The sequence below is a fragment of the Hemibagrus wyckioides genome, linkage group LG01 (genome assembly GCF_019097595.1).
Source record: "Hemibagrus wyckioides isolate EC202008001 linkage group LG01, SWU_Hwy_1.0, whole genome shotgun sequence".
NCBI lineage: Eukaryota > Metazoa > Chordata > Actinopteri > Siluriformes > Bagridae > Hemibagrus > Hemibagrus wyckioides.
Window position 1 is genome coordinate 12,309,459 of NC_080710.1, and position 26,894 is coordinate 12,336,352.

At 39.4% G+C, this 26,894-nt stretch overlaps 1 protein-coding gene across 3 annotated transcripts; it reads right to left on the minus strand.

The window, feature by feature from the left end:
• Positions 1-892: 892 nt before the first annotated feature.
• ankib1b (ankyrin repeat and IBR domain containing 1b) lies at positions 893-26,894 on the minus strand. Of its 3 annotated transcripts, XM_058385806.1 has the most exons (22): positions 26,672-26,894; positions 21,063-21,190; positions 20,667-20,928; positions 16,851-17,151; positions 16,573-16,755; positions 16,317-16,434; positions 13,185-13,393; positions 11,767-11,855; positions 11,435-11,579; positions 10,479-10,645; positions 9,588-9,676; positions 8,928-9,058; positions 7,664-7,798; positions 7,413-7,499; positions 7,258-7,324; positions 7,006-7,151; positions 6,696-6,874; positions 6,141-6,192; positions 5,082-5,156; positions 3,874-3,985; positions 3,605-3,648; positions 893-3,521 (listed from the first exon to the last, which is right to left on the minus strand). In XM_058385806.1, exons 3-22 carry the CDS (start codon positions 20,852-20,854, stop codon positions 2,742-2,744), a joined length of 3,297 nt encoding a protein of 1,098 aa, XP_058241789.1. In that variant the 5' UTR covers positions 20,855-20,928; positions 21,063-21,190; positions 26,672-26,894; the 3' UTR covers positions 893-2,741. The 3 variants fall into 3 exon arrangements, with proteins under 3 accessions (XP_058241789.1, XP_058241780.1, XP_058241799.1); XM_058385797.1 differs by lacking the exon at positions 21,063-21,190; XM_058385816.1 differs by lacking the exons at positions 5,082-5,156; positions 21,063-21,190.

The window sequence follows — 26,894 nt, forward strand, 5'->3', positions numbered from 1 at the left end:
AATCAGCCCCGATTCTGAAGTACGCTAGTCACATCCCAGTCAAAAGCTACAACATACAATCACATCACATCACATCACACCAAAGCAGATAAAGTTGTATTGTCAAATATTGCATTGTTGCCTTCAGAACTGAAAATGTGTCCCATCACGTAGAAGCCTGATGTTTACACCCCTGCACGAGAGCTCCTCTACTCCACACCATGTTCCATTACACCTCAGAGAGTCACTGCTAAGCTGATAAGAGGAATAAGCGAAGACCTAAAGCACTTGGACTGAGAACTACAGTTGTACATGGTCCAGTAATTTCAAGAAAATCCAGCTTATGGGGGGCTTAATAACTTTATTGAGTTTCATACTCAGTTCAGTCAAATGTATTGGCCAAACATCAACCATTTATATATTTGTTTTTTCTCCATATAAACTGGGAATGTATCAAGTATAGACTATGAAAGTGCAAATAACATTTCAAGGATTAGTCACTTAACAATATAAATTTTTTAAAATGGGTTACAAAATGTGCTTGCCTTTTTTTTTTTTTCCCAATTGCCTGCATTGACACCCGAATTGCATTTTTTTTTTCCTCCTCCAAGAAAATAGAACTTGTGTATTTTTCTGATTGAACGCACAGCATACTGTCACATAAAGGACGCGTCACTTCACATCTAAACAGATGGAAAGAACCTACCGAGTGCTTCACTATGTTAGCTCCATCACTTTGGCAACATACATTACTGCTTACTGAAGAAATACTGCAGGTTACTTAGTCGATTCTATCTAGGTATGAAAAGAAAAAGAAAAAAAAAAACCCTTGAACTACATGAGAATATAAACTACATAAGACGATGTCCAGTACAGTATTTCAGTAATTCTATCATCACTACTAGGACAGGTATTATTTTTTTTTTTTTCTATGGAGTCGGATTTTGATTGACGTTACAGCAATACAGCAATTTTTTCTTCAGCAATACAAACCTGCATTAAATATATAGCTTCACAATTTGGGGATTTATCTTTTTAATTAAGTGCGCTTCCAGGATGTTACCAATGGATGCCGCCATTCAGGATTAAATAAAATGGCAGTTTAGATTGAGCTTTTGGCCGGGGTGGTGGTGGTGGTGGTGGGTGGTTTATAGAAATATATGACCATACCAAAAAGCTTACTGTTTGTTTGTTTAAAAGGCTATTACCAAAAGAAAATCACCTCAGTAGTAACAATTAATTAGTTTAAAGCGCTTTGTTTGTTTGTTTTTTTTTTGTTTTGTTTTTTTAAAGTGGCACTGTAAAAGGACTGGGGTTTTTTTTTGACACATGGACAAAAACATTGGCTTTCATTCATTTTTTGTACATTATCCATTATTTCATTTTTTTTATGAAAGACATTCAAATTCAATTCAAATAAATAGAAAATCAATTTCACAATATATTAGGTCTGGCGCTTTACATTATGGATGAAGCACAATGGCATCACATACTGTACACACACATCATCTTGAACACTCAAGTCATTTTTATCACCACTAAAACTGGTTTGGATAAAAGATAAGAGAGGGGGAAAAAAAAAGATATCAGCAGTGATCTCACACAAGCCTGTGTTAATAACCGTTTTTTTTTTTTGTCGTATTTTTTTTTTATAAAAAGCTCTGGAGATGGAGGCCAGAGACTAACTAAAGGGTGGTCGAGAATATAGAAAAATGTTAATACAAATGCTAAATCTGGAGACTGTTACTTCCATTGCCAGTGAAAACTACAGCGCAGCGTAGTTTAAGGTAGCACGCGTCATTCATTGAGCACTCGAGGGATGTGGCAATAAATAAGAGGGAAGGTTCAGGGACAAGGCACTGTAATAAGTTGCGTAGTGTAACCATTGCAGTGTTCCTGCACAGGACGAATTCGACGTTACTTTCCATTTTTAAATACCAGTAGCATATTACAGTGATCAGGTTTGACCAAAGAAATGAAGAGTTTCGCGACTGGAACAGTCGTGCTTTTCCTTCGCCATATTCAACACCCTCAGAATAGCCCAGCTCTCCAAAGGAAGCTGCTAGAGTTAATTTCTCCAATATTATACACTGGTTTTAAAGGAAGGGTTGTGTTTATAAGAAGGCTCTTTAGCCCTCAGCAGCAGGCACAGTCAACACACTGTCCACTGTGTGTATGATCTCTGCATGTGCTGACCAGTGTTTATGGCACCTACAGTAACACCTATCACTAAGATGGCAGGTCTTTCAACAAAAAACAAAAACCAAAAAAAAAAAAAAACCTGCTCAAGTTGCACGGGACATTCACACGAACCAGTCTGTCAAACCCAACAGTCCTGTTCCACACAGTAGACCATTTCCTGTGAAAGAGATCTGACAGTTTCTATAATGAAGCTCACTACCCTAATTATTCCCTGCCACAGACTACAGACAGGCATGTTTTGTTCTGATGGCGGTTTCTGGTTCAACTGCTTTCGTTTTCATAATCGTTCACTTCTTCAAGACTGTGAAACAGTGTCTGCTTCTAATTAGAAAATTACACATCATGTCCTCAAAGCACAAGAAACACAGGCCTGCAGCAAGAGACAACAGACAAGTTTCAAGACAATTTCAGTGTTCTTTAAATAGGGTTTCAGCCGATTTCTAATCATATCAGTATATGAATGAATCCCTTCTCACGATTGATGCTTTCTTCAGGTTATTCACATCAAAAGTGGTTACGGAGGTGGAAAAGGTGGAGGTGGAGGAGGAGGAGGCTTGATTTCATACAAGGTGCACTTGACCCTCCCACTCAGAAGAGCTGCTGCTTGGCTGTTCAGGTTCCGAGTCGCATTTCAGGACGTCGCCGTGGTGGCTAGGCTGAGATGCGCCAAGGGTTTCGCTCATCTGGGGCACAAGAGCTGTTGCAGATGGCACATCTACACTCACCAGATCCAGCTGAGTGGGTCTGATGGGTTCCCTTTCTTGTGTGGTGCTGTATTCACATTCCTCTTGCTTGCCCTCTGCTGTCCACTGTTGGAAAGGCTTTTCCAGCGTCTGTTCGGAGCTGAGCTGAGCGCCAAACTCTGGATCTGAAGAAGTGGCTGAAGGAACCAGACTGATGTTCTGAGGGTTCATGTCATGGAACCAGGCCATGATGTTGCCCAGGAGATTAGCATTGTCAGCAGAGTCTACTTCGGCAGAATCTGCGAGTCCAGACACAGGCGGAAAAGGACCTCCGGTGGGTTCGTGGCTGGGATTGCCCACAATGTTAAAGCGTTGTGGGACGTTCTGACCACTCATGTTACCCAGCTTCTTTAGACTGTCTCCAAGCTCCAGAAGTTCAGAACTGCTCAGTGCAGCACGAGGAACATCCACGCCATGGAGCAACGGGTCCAGCCTGGAGGGCAGAGAAGTGCCGATGGCTCCCAGAGATGCCTCATGAGCCAGCAGCTCCTGGTTGTCTACAGCATCTCCATCACCCATGGCCATTCCAGTCTCCTGCAGCGAGAGCTGGATGGCTAGCAGGATGTTAGGATCGTCTTCATCCAAGGAGCTGTGGGGCTGCAGGACAAAAGAATAAGAAGGAATTACTCACCTTGTAATTTCTCAGCATGGAATTCACATAAAATTGTCACAAAACTTACCATAGGTAATCCTTGCCTCTGACTACAACCAACTTGATCTGAATCTGGCAAGAAAAAAAAAAGAGACGGAAATCATCTCACCAGAAACTTCTATGAAATGTCTAATGTAAATGTTTTCCTGAAAGAAATCTCCTAATATCCACAATTCCAGATACGAGTAACAGTAAAGTTCTTTATCCCAGTAAAGGATTTTCCTAAATGTTTTCTATAAGCTTGACGAAAGTGAGGCATTAAACGCACACTGCAGATATCACAGTTCTGGAAATTACCTAAATTGCTGGGGTTGGGCTCATCAGAGTCAGGGGTGTTGCTGCGCAGACTAGTCATGTCTCCACGCCTGCGCTGTCTGTGTCTGCGTCTGTACTGGAACTCTGCATACTCCTACAGAGTAACACAAAACAGAACGCACTCAACCACTTCAGAGAAGCTGTTGAGCTCATGCACAGAAGACTCCCCCCTACCCTGCTGAAGAAGAGCCTGTTAAAAAGACGTTCAGGGGAAATCTCAAAACAACCTCCACAAAACTGCGACACAAATCCAGACCTGTATGACCACAGCACATCTGGCAGGCTAGCCAAAAAAATACAAAATAAATAAATAAATGGCCACCCAGGACTGGACTTGTGGACTGTATACAGTATGTGGTAACTACTTGTTTTGTGAAACCATCATGAACAATGGTACTAACTTTAAGCAAACAGAAAAAAGGCAGCTGTTTCAATTACATCAGTATGCCAGGCAACTTATTTTCAGAAAAATTCTTTTTTTTTTTTTACTAAAATAACAGAAAATACAAGCCAAAAAAGTAGACAAACTGCCAAAATAAATTTCAGCAAATATTTGTTCTTTAAACACAAAATATTTACTATATGAAACTAGATCTCACTCAAAGCTGCATGCAAAAGAGGCTCAGAATTATAAAACGAAACACATTACACTGCTTCAATAATCCCAGTAAATCTGGATTAAGAAGTCTTTTCTTCTTTCATTTCAATTCTGAATTAAAACCATTTTTAGGACCTAAAAACATGAAGAAAAAAGGCAAGCCACCTAAACCAGTACACCTCAGTGTAAATCTCAGCATGTCATATTGAGGGAGCTACAATATTCAGAAAAACAGTATGTACATGGCTGCTTCATGTACATGCTTGCAAAGGAATGGTGCAGATTTCCAACAGTACCAAACAAAAGGCTTTTGGGTTTTTTTTTTTTTAAAGGGCTCACTAAGAGATGCAACTCCACAACAAACAAACCAAAGGTAATATTCTCTCAGGCATGAGATCTTTTTTTTTTTTTTTGTTTGTTTTAAGTCAACTGCAGAGTACACAACCAAAAAAAGAAGCATGCTGCCAAATAATAGAGCGAACAATGAAAAGAGTGATGGAGTGCAGATGACAGGTGCCATTCCGTTGCTGATGCTGCCATCCCTAAAATGGAAGAATATTTGGGGGAGGAGAGAGGGGAGTTTCAGTAATACCTGCCGCTGGCCTCCTGCATTTTGAATGTGGACTCTCGGATCAATTCCTCCGAGAATTGCCTGACTCCCCTGGATCTTTAGATTAGAACAGAATAGCAGTGGAATACCATTCAGCTACACATGAACATACTCAGACATCCAATAGTGTTGCACCTCAAATCTCATCAGCATGCGTGTTTTGAGCTATAGACCACTTATGTAGCAGTTAAGATTTATCCAAATAAACACAAGTAAACAGAGAATTTATTCTGATATAGCTGTTATTTCATTTCCTAGATGATGCCTAAATGGTAGAATGTAGAATTATCCACAATCAAAAGCAGGTTATAAACAAATAATACACAAAGGGAAGCGTTAATCTAAATACTTTGGTTACAATACGTTTAGCATGCCCTCCCACATTCTGGCAAAATAAAAGCTGTTTCTCATTAGAGAATATCTTGCAACGCTTATAGTTTTATTGAACTTGCGTCAAAATATAAATCAAATAAAGGAATTCAATAAAAATACTGAGAGAAATAAAGAATGGAAAATATTACAAAATGGACGAGATGAAATACTACACAAGTGCATAAAATAGATCTTTTAGACTTCTATACTTATGAATATTGCTACATAAATAAATTCTCATATTCACATTAAGGATTTTTCTCTCGGATGGTACTGCCTGCTGAATCAGTCATGTTTTTCAGCCCAACAAAGCCTCCAAAGAGGTCTAATTAAATCCACTCCAATGGAGTAAATGGTCCTTTATTGGTGAACCAAGAGAATCTTGACTTTTTTTTTTCTGACCAAAATAAGAGAAAAAAAAAGAGAAGTAGTTTATAATTAGAGCTACTTTTATTGCTGCAATTGTCCTTTGAGCTTTCTTAGTAGTAGTACTATTGAAATAGTCAATGTGCCATTATAATGCAAATTAGGGAATGCAAGTTCAAAATCTTAATATTCATATAGTTGAGATGAGAATTTTCCCTTTAGGTGTATTATTTTTACTAGGCCAACGTGCAAATGGCATGTATTTAACCTGAGTCAGCAGGAGAAAACATCATAAAAAATTACCTCTGGAGATGCGAAGCCCAGGTACTCCCAGTCCCATGTGCCCCCAGCAAAACTATGGAAACACATGATCAACAGTCAATACTATAACCTATATGAGCAGATGTGTCAGATTCGTAAAATATAAGTCAGAGAGTCACCAAGCTCCAAATCAAAGTCATCTACAAAAAAAAAAAAAAAGTCTGGAGAGTGATTCACTGATCAAAAATTCATTCACTCATCCAACAGTGAAACTTCAGAAGAATTTGAGATGCGTTTCCTGTCCACTTCAAAATCCGAAAAAAATCCCTTTTACAGGATATCCGTCTCCGTTTTTCTCATTTCTCAGCAATATGACTGATGGGCTGCTTGGCAATACCAGCACAGGAAACAGGAATATTGTATGATACGGATGTGGAAAACAAAACGCAGTGAGTGAGATCCTTATTACTTTTTTCCTTTAAGCTTACTGATAAACTGCTGCCCAAAAACTGCTGTCTTTTTTGCATGCCAAAAATCTGGCCAACATACATAAATCTTTACGGTGCAGATAAAAAAAGATAGTGAAGTGGTAAAAACCTGCGTCGTGGGGCTTCTGGTGAGTCATTGGGTGCCACGCCTCGAGCCACAGAGGCCAGGAACTCCTGCCTCTTCTGTTGCACCAGGCAGGCGGCACGGATGATCTTATGGCGAGGGGTACGGAGGTAGGGCCTGTTCACTTTCTGGGCAAGATCCTCCGTCACCATCTCAAGATCAGTCTGAGGAGAGCAACGCAAGTAAACGTGTCCACGCTTCAGCACAGTGATGACAAACTGGTTATGAATTAGGTGGGGCAGATGCAGTTTTGGAAGCTGTAAGCTATGGCAAGTGGAAATGGATGTAGAATTACCTGCATAAGTTCAAAGATCTCTTTCTTGGTGCTTTTGGGCTCCAGAAAGAAACCATAAGGGTAAGAGCACTTGAGGATACGGCGAGTCTTAAGAAGTTCGTGGACTGCATCTTCAATAAAAGTAGTGTCTGGAGCACCTCCTTCCCCTGCAATAGGAAAGCGATCAGTCTTCATTCTGTACCTAATAGCAGAGACCTGCTGCTCTGACAAGAGGCATTTGTGTGAAAGGAGAGCAGAAATACAGAGCCTTACTTCCACTCAGGACTTTGCTCAGCTGCTCCATTTTGTCTTTGGCCGTTTTAAGGAGACGCTCTTCCAGCTATATGAAACAGTAAGAGGAAGCATTAGGACTGAATGGAGACCTTACTAAAGTAGGGAAAGCTAATAATGGAAAAGCAATCCATTACCTGGTAGCTGTGCTCATGATTTTTGAAGCGTGTGTAGTAGTGCATAAAGCGATCAAGTTCCTGGTAGCTCTTGTGCTTCTTTTCAGCCTACATGTTTAAATACAAACCAGAGAAAAAACTTTTACATTAATCAGTGCCAGTAATTACAGAATATTTGTTTTAATACTAAGGCACAAATGAACTGTGCACACAGACTTAAGGATCTCTGTATATACACACAATGTGAGTATATAGAATAAAAATATATGTACCTCCACGGTCATTTCTTTAGATTGCTCTTCCACCTGCTGGATGACCTCGTAGCGAGTGCAGCGGTAATATCCTCCTGTAGAAGAGCTGTGCTTCTTCCACTCCTCCAGACAGATCCAGCAAAAATCATACTTGCACTGTAGAGACCCAAACAAATCATATGATGACACAAGAGTACACTGACAATGATGATGCTTATTAAACAGTGTCTAGATTACATGCCATGTGTAATCTGATTATATCAGTAGTGCAGAGATCAAGATCGTGACCAAGATTTCACCAGGACAAGCTGCCGCTGTAGGTAAGTGATCAGTGACAGGCTGACATTTGCTAACAAATGCTAACATTTTTTTATTTATTGACAAACAATACTTTTACTTGTACAATTTCTCACCAGTTTCTTTTTTTCTTCTCTAGAAATTAATAAGACAAAAAAAATGCAGCTTGTCTTATTAACGTAACCACAAAGTATAAATAGTGGCAAGAGATTTTCTATCTAAACCGAATTTTCTTTAAACTGATGTTAAATACATATCTACTCCACCATATCAACAATTTTTCTTTGTTAAATACATTGTCTTCTGTTTATCAATAGCCGTATGAAGAACAATAGCAATAAAATTAAAATGAACAATATAATGTATGTCACTTAAGATTTCAACTGGTCTATATAAGATATTAAACTACACCTCACTCCATTTTCTGTAGCAATTATCCTATACAGGGTCACAGAGAATGCGAAGCCTGTCCCAGGGTACTCGAGGCACAAGCGGTGGGATACCTCAGACGGCATGCCAACCCATCACAAAGCACAATCACTCACACCCCCATTCACACACTGAGGGCATTTTAAGGTGCCAATCAGCCTACCATGCATGTCTTTGGACTAAGAGAGAAAGACGAGATGACCTGAAGGACACACTGAAACTCCACATTTTGGGGAATCAGATACCCAACCCCTAAAGAATGGCCTTCGACAGGTATAAAAATCTTAAATATTCTAAATAATGTATCCTGGTGGACTGGAATACCTATCTGTATATTAATTTATGTTCATGTCCAACATCAGAGTACATAAGGGCATTATAAGGACAGGATATTTATAGCTTCAGCCTAAAGTAATATTGGTCTATCCTGCAGCACCTAAACAAACACTTTAAACACATGGCACGCTGAGAAGGGGGGGAATGAGGGAAAAAACATTAAGGTAATGACCGAAGTTCAATATTTATGCCCTGCACCTCAGAGCAGAAACTAAAAGAGCACCTTGGCACACTGCATGTGGTTGCAGCCTTCATTCTTCTGAATGGGAGACTTGCAGTTGGCGCAGGGTTTGGAGTTGGTGAGTAACCACAGACAGTTGGCAGCATCTTCATATGCCTCACTCACACCTGCCACTGCAGGAGAAAAGGACAAAAATAGATTGTAGTCTCATTTCCAGCACAGACAAACAGACGAGGCACATTTTCATATGGTTACACAATAAACATTATCTGAAATGAAAATAAAAGGCTTATGTTTTCAATGCAGCTCCCATTTGCTTTAGTGGTAGCTTAAACCACATCCCTTCATTTGCAAATAAAAATTTCTTACATAATTGTTTCACAACTCAGAGAATTTCTTACAGGCACGACACTTTGCCAATACTCTATTATATTTCATCTCATTCAAGAAAATTGGAAATACAATCCTAGCCTGAAGATTTTTTTTTATTATTATTTTTAAAGAATTATTCAAGATTCAAGAAGCTTTATTGTCATTTCAACCACATATAGCTGATGCAGTACATAGTGAAATGAAACAACGTTTCTCCAGGACCTGGTGCTACATAAACATACAACAATTATAGAATTATAGAGCAAGCCTAACACTGGTTAGTACCTCTTATGCATTTGTTGTACAGGTGTGTACCAAACCCATACTTACATTCTTCTGGCTTCATGTCAGAGACTTTCTGCAGCCACATTTTCCATGTTTGGCAGTCACAGGGTTCATGAGCCTCCCCCTGGCACTCCCTGCAGAGTCACACACAAGCACACAGTCACTGTAGCTCCAGGTTGAAGGATGTGCATAGTGGCACGTGTATCTGAACTCATATCCTTCAAACGTTTCTTGCTTCATTTCAATGAGCACTTCAATGCAATTCTTATTTGCAACAGCAAAATAGGGAAAGCATTGATCATTACTTTACTTATTACAGACTGTCCAGAAAAAAATAAATAAAAGAAAACAACACACCAACAAAGGACTAACACGGGCATCAGAGTTAAGCAAGCCACTACAGAAACAACAGCGCTGAATTGGCAGACTAGTCATTCTCAGCATGTATTAATGCTAAAAGCTGGACACTTAAGTGTGGTCATTTATTGTTAATGAGAGTTGATTGTTAAGAAAATGGAGTTCTATCAGAGAGACAGCAGAACTATGGTCCTGCCATCCGTGCTTAAATAGATCTATGAGAAAATGTCCACATGGCATATGGAGCAATGGAGACAAAAGTGCACTGAGGTAAGTGTAATGAGGCCTGGCACAATCAGTACTAGACACATAACTGAAGTCTGTGCATGTGTGCAGTTTGAACAGAAGGGACAGAGCTGCAGGGAAGAGATGCTCAGTAATTTGCCATACCAAACCTACATGCAGCACAAATCATAAAACAGAAATGCATACGAATAGTTTTCAAAAGGGCAAACATCTGTAACGTTTAAGCCAACGATTTTCTTGCCATCAAAAAATCCCTGCCTTTAAAAAAAGAAGCTGCCAGTGTTGTGGTTTTAGGATAGTAATTATGGCGCTGTGGTGCGTATCAGCACTGACCAGCAGAAAAGATGGCCTTTGCCGCAGTCCACAGCCGGGGCCTGGAGCAGAGGAAAGCTGAGCGGGTCGGAGGCGCTGGCACCAGGCCCCTGCCTCGCTAAGCGTACCGCTCTCTCACAGCCTGCCCGCGGGCACCACCGGATGGCAGGGTTGTTCTCCACAAAGGCCTGGCAGAGACGACCACAGAAAGGTAGCAAGAAGAGGGAAAGGGAGGGGAAAGAAAAAAATACAGACAAGTAAGGCAGAGTGATAATGCCAGTATAAACCCAGCACATTATCAAAATAGATCAAAAAACAAATAATGCATCCTCATTTTCCATGAGTTTAGCAACTGTGTTGTACATTGTGTAGCAACGTGTCACTATGCAAATGATTACTAATGGGAGTCCTTAAATTCCAGCACAACTGCATTATAATTAAAATAAAGTGGGATCTTTTTTTCTTTTCTTTTTTACTAGCAGATCAAGACAGCCATCATGTCCGTTAGTAACCTCTACCCTGACCAGCATTACAACAGAACTAACGCATCCCAGCAAAAGATTCAGAGTTGTTATGGCAACATAATGAATAGTTATTGGGCACACAGCATGAGACACGTCATTCCAAGGCATGTACAGATTGAAGGGGCAGCGGATCATTATTGTTGTTTCCCCCTATAACTCACACTTTAGGTTTATGTTAGCTGTCTTAGTCAGAGGTCACATTACCCATCAGGACCATCAGTTCCTTCAGGAAAATGTGACTGGAATGTCACTGATAAGTGACAGATTAACAGGTAGAGATTAAACTAAAACAAAAAAAAAAGCTAGGTCAGTAATGATGGAGGAAAAGATACAGTAAAATCAGTATGTTGAGTACAGATTTAGATTAGTAAAACAAAACGTCTAGTGTAAAATAGAAACAAAATCCTTACATCAGGTTATATAAATGTAGCATCATCCAGGATAAACTTCTACCTTAATATCAAACTGCAGGTACCGCTTGTCCATCTCCCTGGACACAACACTTTCTATAACCTCCACAGGAACCAGCTGGAAGCAGTCATAGGCTGGGCAGAAGATGTTATGTGCCTCTCCTTCCTGGATCTTCATATTCAAAAAGCTGCCAGAGAAGACACTTTACTAAACAAATGAGGCTAGTCTTTAATGTTCTGGATGAAAATAGCACAGCTGGAACAAGGTAGCATATGGCACGCATCTTGCATCTAATCAGTTTTAAAAGCTAAATTTAATTATGGTAGCAACAAATGGCCTGTGGAACAACAAGGGTAAAAAAAAAAATAACTCACCTTTCCCAGCATGATCTGCAGAACTCATGCCCGCACGGGATATCAACAGGCTCTTCGAACATGGAGGCAACACACATACATATACCACACTGCGAGAATAAACACAAAGCAAAAAATCAAGAGTGAGATTCTTTAAGGAGATTTGAGGTGATACTCATCTAAGTCTGGATCAGGGCCAAATGGGGAAAGCAAAGTGAGGAATCTAAAAAGTGCTGCAGATAATGACGTAAACAATATTTGAGCTCAAGTGTAGGCTTAGGACAAGAGCACAATACACGATTTTACAGTCACTAACAGCCTGCAGATTGGAGATTGGAGACAGCACGTGGCAACAGCTCATGTAGTGAGAGTGGTTCGTTGATGCAAGTTTCTCAGTCTGGAAGTTGTCACGTGCTGATATTTTAAGCATGTTTGATATTTTTGACAGTGACATGTCTAGTGTAAGCTCCAGTGACAAAAACAAGCACAGCAGATCCCCGCATCCAGATCTCATCCATCAATTTGTGTGGACGACAGCAAAACGCAAGCACAATAATGTTGTGCTTGCATGTGGCATGTCATACTCAAATACCCAAATAAACACTTGATTCCTGGCAGTGAACAGTATAAAAATAGCTGTGTTTATTGCATTATACCTCCGGTTCTCTTTACAGAACAGCTGCTCAAGTCCTACTAATAAAACCTTCCTTCATATTTTGCATATATTTCTTGTTAGGCTAAATAGTGCAGAAACACCTTATGGACACTTTCTGTGTTTATTTTCATGAGAAAGCAGAAGCTGGGGATCAGGTATTCTTCTCTAAGAGAAAATGTTGTGCATTGCCATGGCTTGGGGAAAAAATGACTGATTAGAATCATGTTCATCGATTTTCTTTTAGTCTGCACTCGACTTTATGTGACTTAACGCTTGGATGAAACAGTGTATCTGTAATGTCAAGCATCATCTTGTCCATTCGGTCATCTACTAAAAAGCTCCTTTATTCTGAAGACTGTGGCTTTACTATAGACTCCACAAGTGGCCACTGTGAACCCGCTATTGTTTGACTACAGTATCTGTATTGATACATACATAGACTGACTGTGCTCTAACAGAAAATGCTCACTAGATCCAAGCTATAAAGTGCTAACTGAGCAAAGTCTAGTCCTCAAAACTGATAAGCAGATATTGTGAAAAATACCAAGATACTGTTTCCATCACACAGACTAATGCACACTATGAATTTCTCACAACCTCCAAAGGGGGATAAATTGGGAAACAGCCTGCCGGCCAAAGCTGAATACACACTAACGAACATAAACAGACCTAAACCGTAAAAATGACACTGACACCTTCCTCCTACAACATGACTCACTGAGACAGAGCAAATAATGTAGACTTGTACAGCTTCCACACTCAAACAGGGTTTCTGCATTCTCACCAGGGAGCGATCGTCATCGGCAGGCGAGAGGCTGATTTCGTCAGGTGACGTGATGGAGGAGCGAGTGGTGCGTGGTGTTCGAGGTGAGGGTAGTGTATCCCAGGCGTTGTAGCCTTTGGGTGGAGGAGTGGGCATCTGAACTCCAGAGCGCTGGCAGCAGTCCTCAGCGTTGGACATCCATGCCTCTAGAAGCTTCTCTCTGTCCCAGTCTGTGAAGCAGAGGTATAGTGTATAATAAGTGTATCATACTGCAAATAATATCAGATAGATCCTGATAGATACTGCTCCAAAATAAGAATAAAATTCTTCACTAAAGAATTCATTGTCTGAGTACTTAGGTCTTCTAATTTTATGTACAAAGAATAATATCCTTGGAAACCTTAATCCAAATATCATGGACAGAATATTAACATAAAAAAAGGATTTTATTTTTATATAGCCCTAAAGCACTGTCACACACATCACCATTTCTAACAAGGATCTGCTTAATGCACAAGTTTTAACTAGGGAAGTACAAAGTCCAGTCATATAATTTGTGTATGTAAAAACATGCTTAGTCATCCTCTTCAAGCTTAACAACTAACACATCACTGTAATGTAGTGCTACAGTCAGAGCTCCATGTCAAAACTAAATTAAACCATGACCTCCTGCACCCTTTTCCAATTGGTTCCAATTCCCCAGTGCCAAAATAAGACACATTTCAAAACTTTTCATCCAAAGTGCAGCCCATAACCCGAACCACTAGAAGACCAGGTAAGTATTAAGTACAATATAGTTACAATCCACCGACCACCGTCAACACCATCACTAACAGAATCAAGACCTGGGATTAAAATTTAATAGGAAGAAGTGGAGAGGTAGGGAGATTTCATTTTTCTCTTTTCATTGCATCTTTCAGGTTACTAATATACTAGCAAGTTACTAATACATAAGAAACCAGATCATAAATAAATAACACGTATTAGAACTGATAGGGAGAAAGCACATGCCAATCAGAACTCAGAAAGAAAAAATGAATTGTTTTAAATAAATAAATAAATAAATGTATTTTGTAATATGAAATACTGGATACATTTCGCTATATTCCAGACTTTTCCACTTTACCTATTAGGTCATTTTTTTTCGTGAGAGTTTTCCAAACCAAACTGTTTTATATATAGTACAGAGAATTACAACACAATAGGAACAGAATTAATCAGCATTTTCCATTCTTGTGCTCCAACAGTCCAGAAATGAAAAAAATGAAAAATTGAAATTCTGAAATGAAATCTGAAATTGAAATTGTTAAAATGAAATTCTGGTTAATTCTGTTTCTATTATACTATAATTCTGTCTAATATAATAAAACAGTTTGGTTTTGAAAAGCTTATATACTGCAAATGAATAAATAAATAAATAAAAAAATTAAAAAGACCTCTTGGCAAAGTGGAAAAATCTGTAATACATCCCAAGGTTCCCAAAATTATTATTATTTTTTTTTTTATTAAAGTTTTCCCATTATAAAATGACACTAAACCAAATATTGGATTATTAAACTTGTTTCTAGATAGCTTTACTCACCTCAAGCTAAAAATAGTCAATAAACAAGATAGATCATTAAAAAAATCTCTGCCAACAGAACAGAATCAATAAAATGTCTAGAAAAAGTTTTATATACATATATACACACACATACATATATATATATATATATATATATATATATACATATATATATAATGTGTGTGTGTGTGTGTGTGTGTATGTATGTGTGTATATATATATATATATATATATATATATATATATATATATATATATATATATATATATATATATATATATATATATATATATACACACACACACACACACATACATATATACACACACACACACACACACACACACACACCCTTCTTTCTTGCAGTATAGGGACACACATGATAACATTTTACTTTTGGTTTCCACACAAATCTGTCTTTTGGTTTCCACATAAAGCTAAGAGGTAATAATAACAATAATAACCTCCACTATTCATCTATTTATTACAGGATATATTCCTGTCCCTCTTTCACTGTCACAGCCCAGGGGCAGGGAACCAACCCAGCCACTGTGTAGTTAACTCTTATTGCCAGTCCCAAGATGGGAGGGTTGCGTCAGGAAGGGAATCCAGTGTAAAACCTGTGCCAAAATCAAATATGTGGATCGGATAATCCACTGTGGCGACCCTGAACAGGGAGCAGCCAAAGGACAACAACATATTTCTGTCCCTGTTCTGGATTAACTAGCATGGCTTTTGCTTGTTCTCACAAGTGCAACAACATAATCTGTCATAATCTTGGTAATCTGTCTAATGCAAAAAAAAACAAAAACATAATGAGGTATTATATTAAGTTTTAACAGTAAGTTTTATTTAGCTCGTATTGTAAATTAAAGCCATGTAATGTTTCTGCATTTGCTGTGATAAATGATATTCTGAATGAAGTCATACAGTAATAATTTATTTAGGAGTTTGGACACAAGACATAAATTAGAAGTTGGTGTTTGACATGGAAAAAACAAGCAACATTATTAACCAGTAACAAATTTCAACTGAAAGAATCCATTATGGAGAATGATTATATAGCTTTTGCTGTTTATGTATGACCTGTAATTATACACATCGTCTACCCTGCACATTCACAGATTTATTTTACACACATTCTAAGGAGACGAGACCCCAGTTTTTACCCTGTGCAGCAAAATCCAAGGAGGACATACTTGTAATAATAGCAAGCATGGTAGAGCAGAACTTTTCCCTGTGGGAACAACTCATCTAGAACAAGGCCTTCTTATGGCCTGATCGCATAAGTAGAGATAATTAAAGAAAGCACAGATCCTACTGTGTGACTTGCACCAGCGAGCCTTCTAGCTTTTTATTCTATTTGTTAAAAAATACAAAAGCAAATGAAAGACATGACCCCGTGCTACGTATGCTTCACATTTCCAGAGCATATCTGGTTTAAATTCCATTAAGGTACTGTTATTATTAGAACAGTCCATTATAGCTGTGTATGAAACAGTTTGATGTTTTTCATCCCCCAAAGACAGAACCTGGACAAGTGCAGAAGATCCCAACAGATATTTTTATGTGACTATGACATGCATACCATGTGCCCTGAGGAGAGCTTCTGCAGTGAAGAGAGGAGCCTGCAGCATGTCTGCTGTCTCCACTATCAACATGTCCTTCAGCCTCCTCAGGTCCTGGACCCGCAAGCCCTCGTAAAACTGAGACACAATCAGAGACAGATTAATCATTCAGACAAGTATTCTACATCCTAAAATTAGCACCTCCACCTCCAATTACAGATTTATAATCGAAATTGTACTTCATGAACAAATCCCCAAAGTTATTATGCTGCGCACCTCCCTGCGGTCCAGGGCAGCATACTCTGCTTCAATGTCCTCAGCATTGGGGTCTGTTGAGAAGACCATCTGAGACTCCAGACTTAGTGCCAACTCCTTATGATGCTGCTTCTCTGCACAGTCGCATGGTGTCTCCTTATTTTCGTTCTCAGCGAACAGGTCTGCATCACGCTTTACGAGGAACTGTGAGCAAAGAAAAGCAAAAACACTGATTATTAACGGTATTATGCATGACCATATGTTTAGAAGATTACAAGTTGTTTGAACAACACACCCACCTCCACGCACGTCTTCATCCCTGAGGCAGCGGCATAGTGCAGTGGCGTGTTTTTCTTGTTGTCACTGGCATTGACGTCGGCATTCTCGTACTCGCCGCGGTCCAGCTTGGCACCGGTCCACTTGAGGATCATCTGGAGGCAGTCAGCGCGACGCCGCTCGTCCTCATAGGGCCGTGCCAGGCGCGGCTGCAGCGTCCCCTCGGCCAGCAGGATGTGCGGTCCCATGCACAGCACGTGCAGCGCCGTCTCATTGTGCACGTTGCGCTTGTTGGGGTTGCCATCCTTACTGAAGAGGAAGGACCTGAGGTGGAAAGAATAGAGAGAAGGGGGTCAGGGAGAATGGGTGAAAGAAAAAATAATAATAACCTACTTATTAAGGTCATTTCCTCAACTAATGAGAACAGCTGTATAATTTCCGATTGCACCCTTACATTATAAGTAGATTCATTCAAACTTTAACTAGAGCTTGTTTTATACTGTGTAGCAGCAGTCTTTTACCATTAGTACTTGTCACAATGTATTATCCCAATAAAATCCTGGCCCAGTTCTAACAAACTGTGCATGAACATGCGTTCTCAATGTCAGATTATATGATAAAGAGCTTTTAAAAAATATACCTGTTATTAAAGAAAATGACTAAGCTTAGGGAATCGATCAGACAAAGGCCTGTGCAGAAAATGGGTTCATATAAACAGAAGAACTTTTCAAAGTGAGCTTGAGGTAATAAGGATACCTTTTCTGTTCATAAGCATGCTTTGTTTACGTTTTCCCACTGCCATTACAGTATGATGTAGCTGTCTCATGACTTCACTGGTGGCTTTAACAAAAAAAAAATGTGACACTGACAAAACTTGTTGGTCTGAATTGCACTAATTAGGTGACTGGTGAACAGGTTACATTTTGTGTTCTAAGAGAGCCGATCTCAACTCCTAAGAAATAATGTCTACATATTTGCATATGAGGCGAGAAAGGAAAAAAAAGCATAAGCACCTTTGTACAAAAATAAAACGAGGAAAAAGACAAAAGAAATTGCTTTTTCTTTTGAACACAACATTTGGATGTAGAGAACTACCACACACACTTGTATGATCAGGATCTATAAGTATATTTTTGAGCATTTATATTTATATTATATATATATATTTCCTTCTAGTATTTTCTAGTTTACACACATTGTCATTTAGAACCTAAGCACATTATAAACTGAATCAGGTTTTTTTTTCCATTGTGTTAACTGAGCATTTGTTATGATAATGTTCTCAATAATCTCACAGCTCATCAGACTTCTCCACAGCGATCTCAGCTTCCTGTGCACATTTGTAAGAATTAGTCTGTGCCTTAGCCTGACCCTGTATAATATGATATAAGAAAGGAAACTGTCCCTTTGTGTAAGGGCTGATCGACTCATTTCAAAGTGAGATATAAGAGATGTCAGATTTTCACAAGGTGACATGATATTTATCATGAAATTGCTGGAGCACTGAAAGACGCACATGGAGAAAACAAAACATTTTTTGGACACATTGTTCAGCCAGATTCACTTCTAAACCAACATATAAATCTATAGAAGATGCCGCACTCGTGTAGAAGTGCCAACCTTTCCATCCTGCTGTCTAAATATTTTTCATTTGCACACATTAGTGCAGGCTAAACTCCATGAAACCATCAAATCACACGCCCACTCCTGGCAAACTATTAAATCACAGTCTTCAATGTTATGACTGTGCAGCCTGAAGCCTCACAGCGAAGAGTCTTTATAGCACTGCTACTTATAATACAGAGTGGATTAAAACAAATATGCAGTTTGTTTACTATTCTTTTGTAATTTACAACTTGTTCGGCTTCTCGTCTCGTTCCTTGGGAGACAAAGAGCACCAGAAGCACAAACACAAGGCAAGTTAATGTGGACCGGACAGGAGGTCGTTTACACAGAGCAGACGTTTTGCTTACATGGCACATCCTGTGTGTATTTGATGTATGGGGTTTATTTATAATTTTATGCAGCAGACAAATGTAATCCAAGTGAAACAGATCGGAAGAGAAGAATCTGAGAGTACGAGATGCTCTAAAATTAAATGACAACATTTCTACTGTATCTTCAGCTGTGTTATCTACCATCTCAACCACTGTAATAAATACTAGCTCTCGAACAATCCCAGTTATCAGCTGTGTAGTAAAAAACCTGGCTTGAACTCACTAGCTGCACCATCAATAGATCTCAGGACTGTGAAAATTGGTTGCGTTGGCTCTGTACTTCAGATACAGTCATCTACTAAGCTTTAAAATTTGCAGAATTAAGACAGAGGGCTGCGTGGAATAAAACTGAACTTCTAAATTACAGAATAATTCCTACATGACCATTTTAGGTGAAAGCATTTGGACAGACTGTTGACCTGACCGAATTGCATAATTCGCATTGTAAAAACATCCTGTGACATGCAGACCTCTGCGTATCCCCCCCGCTGATGGTAAGTCAGGCTTGTACTGCGTTCAGCCATTACATCCTGCTACTTTGGTTGGCTGAGGCAGATGGTCCGTCAACAACTCTCCATTTATTCCCCTAGGGTGATGAGGTCATATCCAAAAATGCTGTGAGGAGCATGGTTGTGAAAAAGCAGACTTTTTTTTTTCTTTTATTTGTTAGCATTGTTCTTACTGGTGAGAAAGAAAGCCGAGCTGTGCGAGCTATATTCAAAGCACTATGTGTTTAGATGAATGGAGAAGGGATATTGGGAACATGGAGAGCTCTTTCACTCCCACCTTATAGTTCAGACATCTGACTCAAAAGCAAATACTATAATCATGGCTTATCCTGTTGCGCCTGTACTACGAGCACGTAAAGCTAAGAACACCTGCTGGATAGTAAGCTGTTTCAAGCTGTTTTCATCCTAATTGGGGAATAAATATCTAACATAAGCCCATCTAGTGTATCTAGGATAAGGACACGCTTCCAGAAAATTCCACCGTTTAAATACAACTTCATTTAAAAATCCGATCAAAACACATTCTGCTGTTAAAGCAAACAGTTTAATGTGTATGCTGTAAACTGTGTATAAACTAATAATAAACAAAACAGGTTCATAGGTTTACATTTGAGACTTCTGCATGAGTAGGGTCATGTAATCCATGTAAAGATTCAGAACAATGAAAAAGATGTTCAAAAACAATAAAAAAAAATTAAAAAAACATGTGTTGTAAACTGACACCATCTGTATCTCTCTCTCAGGGAGTGTCGGGGAAATATGATGATGATATAATAAATTATGCCCCAGTACACTTTCCTGCGATGTCTCAGCCACCGTGGTATCTTTTCTTAACATTTTTAGACAGTCCCTCCACAATCATGCGAACTCGACTCAATGTAATTTTTTAAATAACCATAGAATTGGGCCAAGATACACCCGGTGACATCACCATAAGTACAGCTATCAGAGAAAGTAATTATATAGGTGCTTTCACTAGTAGGAGTTTAAAAGACAAATCCTCTACTAGCAATTTTGCAAATTTATATACTTTTCCACATACGCAAAAATCAGGCATTTTGGTCGCAGCAACAGAAAAAAAAAAACTTCTGAAGAGACAGATTATTACTTACAAACAGACTAGAATCATGAAGTTTCCTTCATTGAGGTGTATTTTTTTTTTTTAAAGAAAAGGTCACTTCCTGAGCCAATTTATGTTGTGACAAAACTTATCGTTGTGAGGGCCAATCCTACTGTCCAGTACAGTGCAACAAATCCTGCTCATAAGCATTAATACCATTAAATTTTCAAGTAGTAAAATCTAATCTTGAGATGAACCGCTGTTGTGTGTTACCTGAGTATCCGTGTCATTGCATGCCTAGCAGCATAGTGGAGCGGGGTGTTGTGTTGATAAGGCTCCCCGTATGAGGTGTTGGGGTCCAGTGACTCTTTAAATTGCGGGTTGCCCTCGTAGAGCTGGTAGGCGAGCACCTCATCTCCGTTAATAAGCGCCTTTCGAAACTTGGTCGCTATATTCCCCATCGTTCAGCTCCCAGCTCTCAGCTCTCAGCTCCACTCAGCGCTACTTAGGCTGTGGATCCGGCATTGCGTGTCTCCTGGTAACATCAGAAAGACAAAAATGATCCTGTTACACAGACATGTTGAGAAGCAGTACAGTCCAGTATCCGCTTTTTACGAGCCTAAATTTCTAAACGCTGACAAGCAAGATCGTTATTTGCCAAACGCTTACCAGAGAAGGAGGAGTCCAAGCTGACTCGAGGTTTCTTTTTTAAGATTCTCGTAAAACCTCTGTGCAGTCCAGTGAACTATCCGGGCAAACAAGGCCTAATGTGTCCACGCAGACATTGTCTCTATTCTCTGCTAGAGAATGAAGAGTTAGTTCTCCCCAACGAGGCCCAGCAGTATTCACAAAAACAAAGTCACATGCTCAGCCTCATGAGGGGCCTGACAGGAGCAGATGCTGTGCATGTCCTACTTGATGCATTTTTCTCTACATGCAGGACAAAAGTGCCTCGAACAGTTATTTCACACAGATTCTAACGTTAAGCGCAGATAGATACTTTAACTGTTTGCGCTAATTAAATATTTGTGACACGGCACAACAACCAGCCCATGAAAAATTGATCTGCACTTTCAGGTCATTAAATTCTTATTAAAGCTGAATGCCTTCGCCGCTGGGAGACTGCAGATCCTCCAAGTACAAAGCGTTGTCTTTCAATTCGCTACCAACAGTTCTTCCGTGTTAACAAAATAATAATTGACTCGTATGACAGCATGCTAGCACCCCACTGACCGAGCAGGATGCCAAAGGAACAAAGTACAGAGCATACGGACATGAGTCAGTAAAATAACCGGTTTTCCCTGCTGTGTTCTACCGTTAACTATATGTAACAATTAGGGAGGCACCCATTTGAAAAGAATGAACACTGATGGGTAAAAATGGCTTCAGAGGATTAGACATGAAACATATTTTTGTCTTTACAAACCATCTTATTTTATGTAATGCAGTAAATTTGGAAATTGAAGTTCTACTGCATAGAAACTACCTGAAATGATAAAGCTGAATGAACATACTGCCTCATAAACTTACATGACCCAATGTCCAACTAACTCGGTTTTGTGATTACTCTCTGCACTTTCCCATAACGACCGCTCAACTAGTGTGAAGTTCATATATCTTTCTTGTATGGTAAGACATCAGTAGGTTGGATTTTTTTCAGCAATGAAGCCCTCTGTGACTAGAAAAAGAACAGATCTTAAAAACAGCTAATGAGAGCTCAGGAGGAACTGTCATGCGCAGCAGATCCCTGAACCCAGCTGTATCCGTTCATCCACTTGTGTAGGTGGAGTAAGGCAAGCACGATAAAAACGCTTTTGTAACAAAAGTATTTGGTTTGTCATGCCCAAATGGTCATTAGGAGCAGCAAAACTTAAAACAAAATAAATACAAGCTTCCTGGTGACACACAATATGAGAACAGCTACATTTTTACATCTCTAGCTCAGTTTCTCTTGGCAGAACTGACAATCCTCCAAGCAATCTTTCCTGCATCTCATATTTCTCTTTTCAAAACTAAATCACAAAGCTATTTTGGTAAGAATGCAGGATTCGGGTACACTTTGTTGAGGATCTCTCCAGGCGAAAGGTTGCGCAGTATGTACGATTCAACATCCGAACAACTGATGGCGATTCGTGTAGTGTGAGCAGCTCAGAGATTGTGAAAGTCATATAATGTGCATTTAGCTGAAGCCAGCGAAATACCCAGGATTACGATTTAAGACCACATGTTTCAGCAACAAAAGGTAGTGCAAACCTCCACCAGCACACTGACTCATGCACCACAGGAGCCAGGGAGACGAGACACACTTTTCCTTCAGGAGCACCAGGGGCTTCCGTCTCCCTCTGCCAACTGCCCTCAACCCACTGGGAGCAGGTTCTGTTAGAGGGGCAGGATTCAGCACAGCTACAGTTATACCCCTACTCGTACCATCTGTCCACACAGGCACCCGAAGTGACCAGTCAGCTGATGCTTTTAGCCTGAGAGGTTACAATTCACAAGACCATTATTCTGGATAAATATAAAGCGTACAGTCTGCTTCCAAAAGGAAATTCCCGATTTATGGATGTGACATTTGCACTCATAAAGTGGAACTAAATAGCTTACAAATTGCACTGATTAAGCATTTAGCGAATCATTTTGCTTGTAATTTTCCAAGAACCTCACGAGAACATGGACACAACAAACACATGTTTTCACTTAGCAGAGATTGCAGCAAATTAAGTTCCATTATGAGCGTGAATAGAAATGTACCTTTATAGGGTAGAGAACATACGAAAAAAAAAAAAAGTATGTAAAGTTTCAATCTGAACTCAGAAAGATTAGTTTAAAAATGCAGCTCGTCTTAACCTTAAAAACGTCTGGATTCCACTAAGAATCCTGTGAAGAATAAAAAGCATTATGGTTGTGAAAGGGTTTAAAATGGATTCACTGAGATAAAGGACATTCATACAAACAAACGTCTATTAAATGAAGACTGTCTCTCTATCTAGCATCAATACAAACCATACATATTATCTATACATCGTACAAACAGATAAATCAACCAAATTTTATATATATATATATATATATATATATATATATATATATATATATATATATATATATATATATATATATATATATATATATATATATAAATAGATAAATTATAAGGGAAAATAATAAATAATAATGAATATTTCTTTATATATATATATATTTTTTTTTTTGTTTGTTTGTTTGTTTTTGTCTTTTCCCCTGAATTTTAGGAAATATTCTAATAATTCATTAATTTAGTTATCTATTTTTTTTTAATAATACAAGTGAATTGCAACAAAAATCCTCTACAGGGAAATGTACTGTTTGAAACACCAGAACTTTAGAAATCTGTTTAGAAAAAGTGTTCAGAAAAAGTGTTCAGAAAAAGTGTTCAGAAATTATTAAAACTTCCCCAGTATAAACCTGTCAGGAAAGAAAGCAACACTGAGCAGATTTTATCCAAGTGGTTGAAGCAGTAAAATTGATATGATACAAGCATCGCTGTGGTATTTAAACACAGTACACTGAGTGACCAAGTCATTAGACCTTAAAGGTAAGCATGCAGCCAGAGACTGTAGTTCAGTGTGTTCATCCTACATCGGTGCCAGATTGTGACCACAGCACTGCTTTCCACTGGCGAACTTTTCTCAATCTAGCAATAGCATTTTTGGCCGTTTTAAAACCTGAACATCTGCCACTTCTGGTTAGAAACAGACATTATCAGGCTACTGAGTGGGACACTGCTGTGCTGAAAATTGGTCAAAAACCTATATTACATCCAGCCAGCAGTGATTCTGTGATGGACCGTTGCCACTAATGGTCAAGGCAGATTTGTTCATAGAAACAGAATTCATTCAATTCAATGGATGCATCTTTTACATTTTTTTTCTGCATGCAGGTGTCATGGAGCAGCATTACCTTGTTTATCCAAAGTGAATTTTAAGTGAAGCAGAAACCAATCCAGGCATAGAGGTGTTAGAGAAGCAGACAGTAGTACAATCATCACTGATCAGACCCAGGGCAAAACAGGCAGCACGACGGCTAACACACACACACATTTTCTGTGTCAGACACAACTAGACAAAGTGAGATGCCGCTGAATATGAGGAATCAAGTAAGCGCTGGTCATCAGGAGTGTTACAGTTGTGTTATAATTTTACAATTATAAGTTACAATCTCACAAGTCAGATAAGGCCAACTAGCATGATGCCAACACACACAAGTCGAGCTGTTATGATGTCATGATTATTCAGCGTGTATGATAAGATGGTGACTTCATCGCTGACTTTTTCAAAAATTCTGATGAATTGAAATAGCATTACCGTCTACATATGTGCTTCTCTCATCCCTTTAGTGTCTGGCTGTGTTTCTTTAAAAAAAATTTCCCAACTCCCCCTTAAATCATACTCCAGTAACCTCCTTTTCTCTGCGCAGGAGATGCAGACTGCACCCTTTGGAAATCCGTTGGGTGTGTAATCCTCTGCCGTTTTAAACACGTCGCATTGCTACTTCCGTACTAGCCTTTCTGTAACAGTCTAAAACGCACAGAACACAATTGTGCTGACCAGAACTATATACTATTGGTTTAAACAGCACCGCTGCACTAGTTAGATGTGAGGGGTTTTCAGTGCACTTTCTTCCATCGCAGCCACTCTTTCCTTCAGCTTATAACAAAAACGGTATAAATACTGACAGCGTTTGGAGGAAATTGTTCGTTTCTCAACAAAAAGAACAGTGTGCGTGTGCGTTTAGACTAGGTTACATAGCATGAGAATTCAACTCCAAGTCAACTCCCCTGCTGAAAAAAAAGCCCCTGCTTGGTCTGAACAGCTATCATCAGCCAAAATACACACTGAGCTGGTCAAGCTGATAGACCATTTCTGCCATCTGGTAAATTATCTTTCATCTTCCTTATAGCTTGACTAAATAGATCAATAAATGTTTACGTTTTCTAAGAAAAAAATGAATAAAATATCCTGTCGGTCATGATCCATTTTGCACAAAGGTCAGAAACTGTTTCCATCCACCAGCTGGCAGAGACGGTCTACCAGTTTGACTAGGGTTTTGGCAGCTGGTTATTGGATTTTTCAGAAGGGTTTCCTGCATATAACTGCGAATAACAAGATTCATAACCACAAAGCTGAAGCAAATCAGAAATGTCTAAAATTGGAGAGTGCTTCAGCATGGCATGTGAAGTGTGTCTCTGGTGAAATGTGTGGACTATGGAGGCCTCCAGCTGCCTGCAGTTCCTCACTGCTGTTTAGAGATAAACTGGCTAAATTTCCTAGAACTGTGTGTGTGTGTGTGTGTGTGTGTGTGTATACATGCACTGCTTTCTAACACAGACATTGCCAGGAGAGAATACCTTGTTGAGCAACCACACCTTATTCACAAAGATAGCACTGTGCCAAGCTTCACTACGGACAAAAGACCTTACTTTTTTCTTTTTTTTTTATTACACAAGCATCATTAATGTCCAGATCACAAAATCTACCATAACATGACCGTCTTCATATCAGACATGAGAGTAATTTTAACCAAAAAAAAGGGGCGGAGCCAGATCATTTCCAGACTATTTCTTTATCCGTGTCAGCGCAGCCTTGTCGTGTCTCTCGTATTTAGCCGTTTCCACTTTGCATAAAGAAGTGTCTAGCTACTCAGCTGCATCCATTTACAGTTAACTAGCTGTATAACGAACTTAACGAAAGCGAACAAATGCTAACTAGTTGTGTTGTTGGAAAGGCAGCTGGTTAATGTGTCCTGACACCGGCCCTTCTGTACAGCAGCTAGCTAGCGTTACTAAGCAAAACACACTCGGCGTGAACATAAACACTAAGTTGCTCCAGACATTTTCACCGCTTTATATAACGGAGTCAGCCACGTATCTGGCGTGCTAAAACAAACCAACCCGGCGCTCCTCTTACTTTACAGCAATGACCTAGCTGTCCAGATAAAAACAGACAATAAAATAATCAGATTAGCCAGGGCTACCCAACACCAAAAAACAACAACAACAACCAGCTTGGACATTATTACCTGGCTTTGCTAGCATGCCACGGCGTTAGCTAGCTAGGCGCCTTGTTTACTAACATAAGCGAGAGCGCGTGAAGGAAGCCAGTAGCGCTCATTTGTGTTGTTCTATGTGCCAACTTTGTTGTCGTGTCGGAAATGCACACTGATAACGTATGAAACTGATCACTGATCTAACGTAATGGAAAGCTGGTAACATGATAGAGGAGAATTTTAAATGTGTTTACCCGATTATCAGGAACAATAGGTGCGAGTCGGCTCGTCCGGCTAAACTGGAAAAAACTCTGGGACTGTTTCAGTCATCAATCCGATTGGAGTTACTTTCACTCCAAAAAAAAATCGCCTTCCTTCTTTGCTCTTTGTTGTAAACGAGCTCAAACGAGCGTGAAGCAGTAAACAAGCAGCCAGCTTCCCTCTCTGTTTAACCTTCCACCAAAATACAAGTCCCGT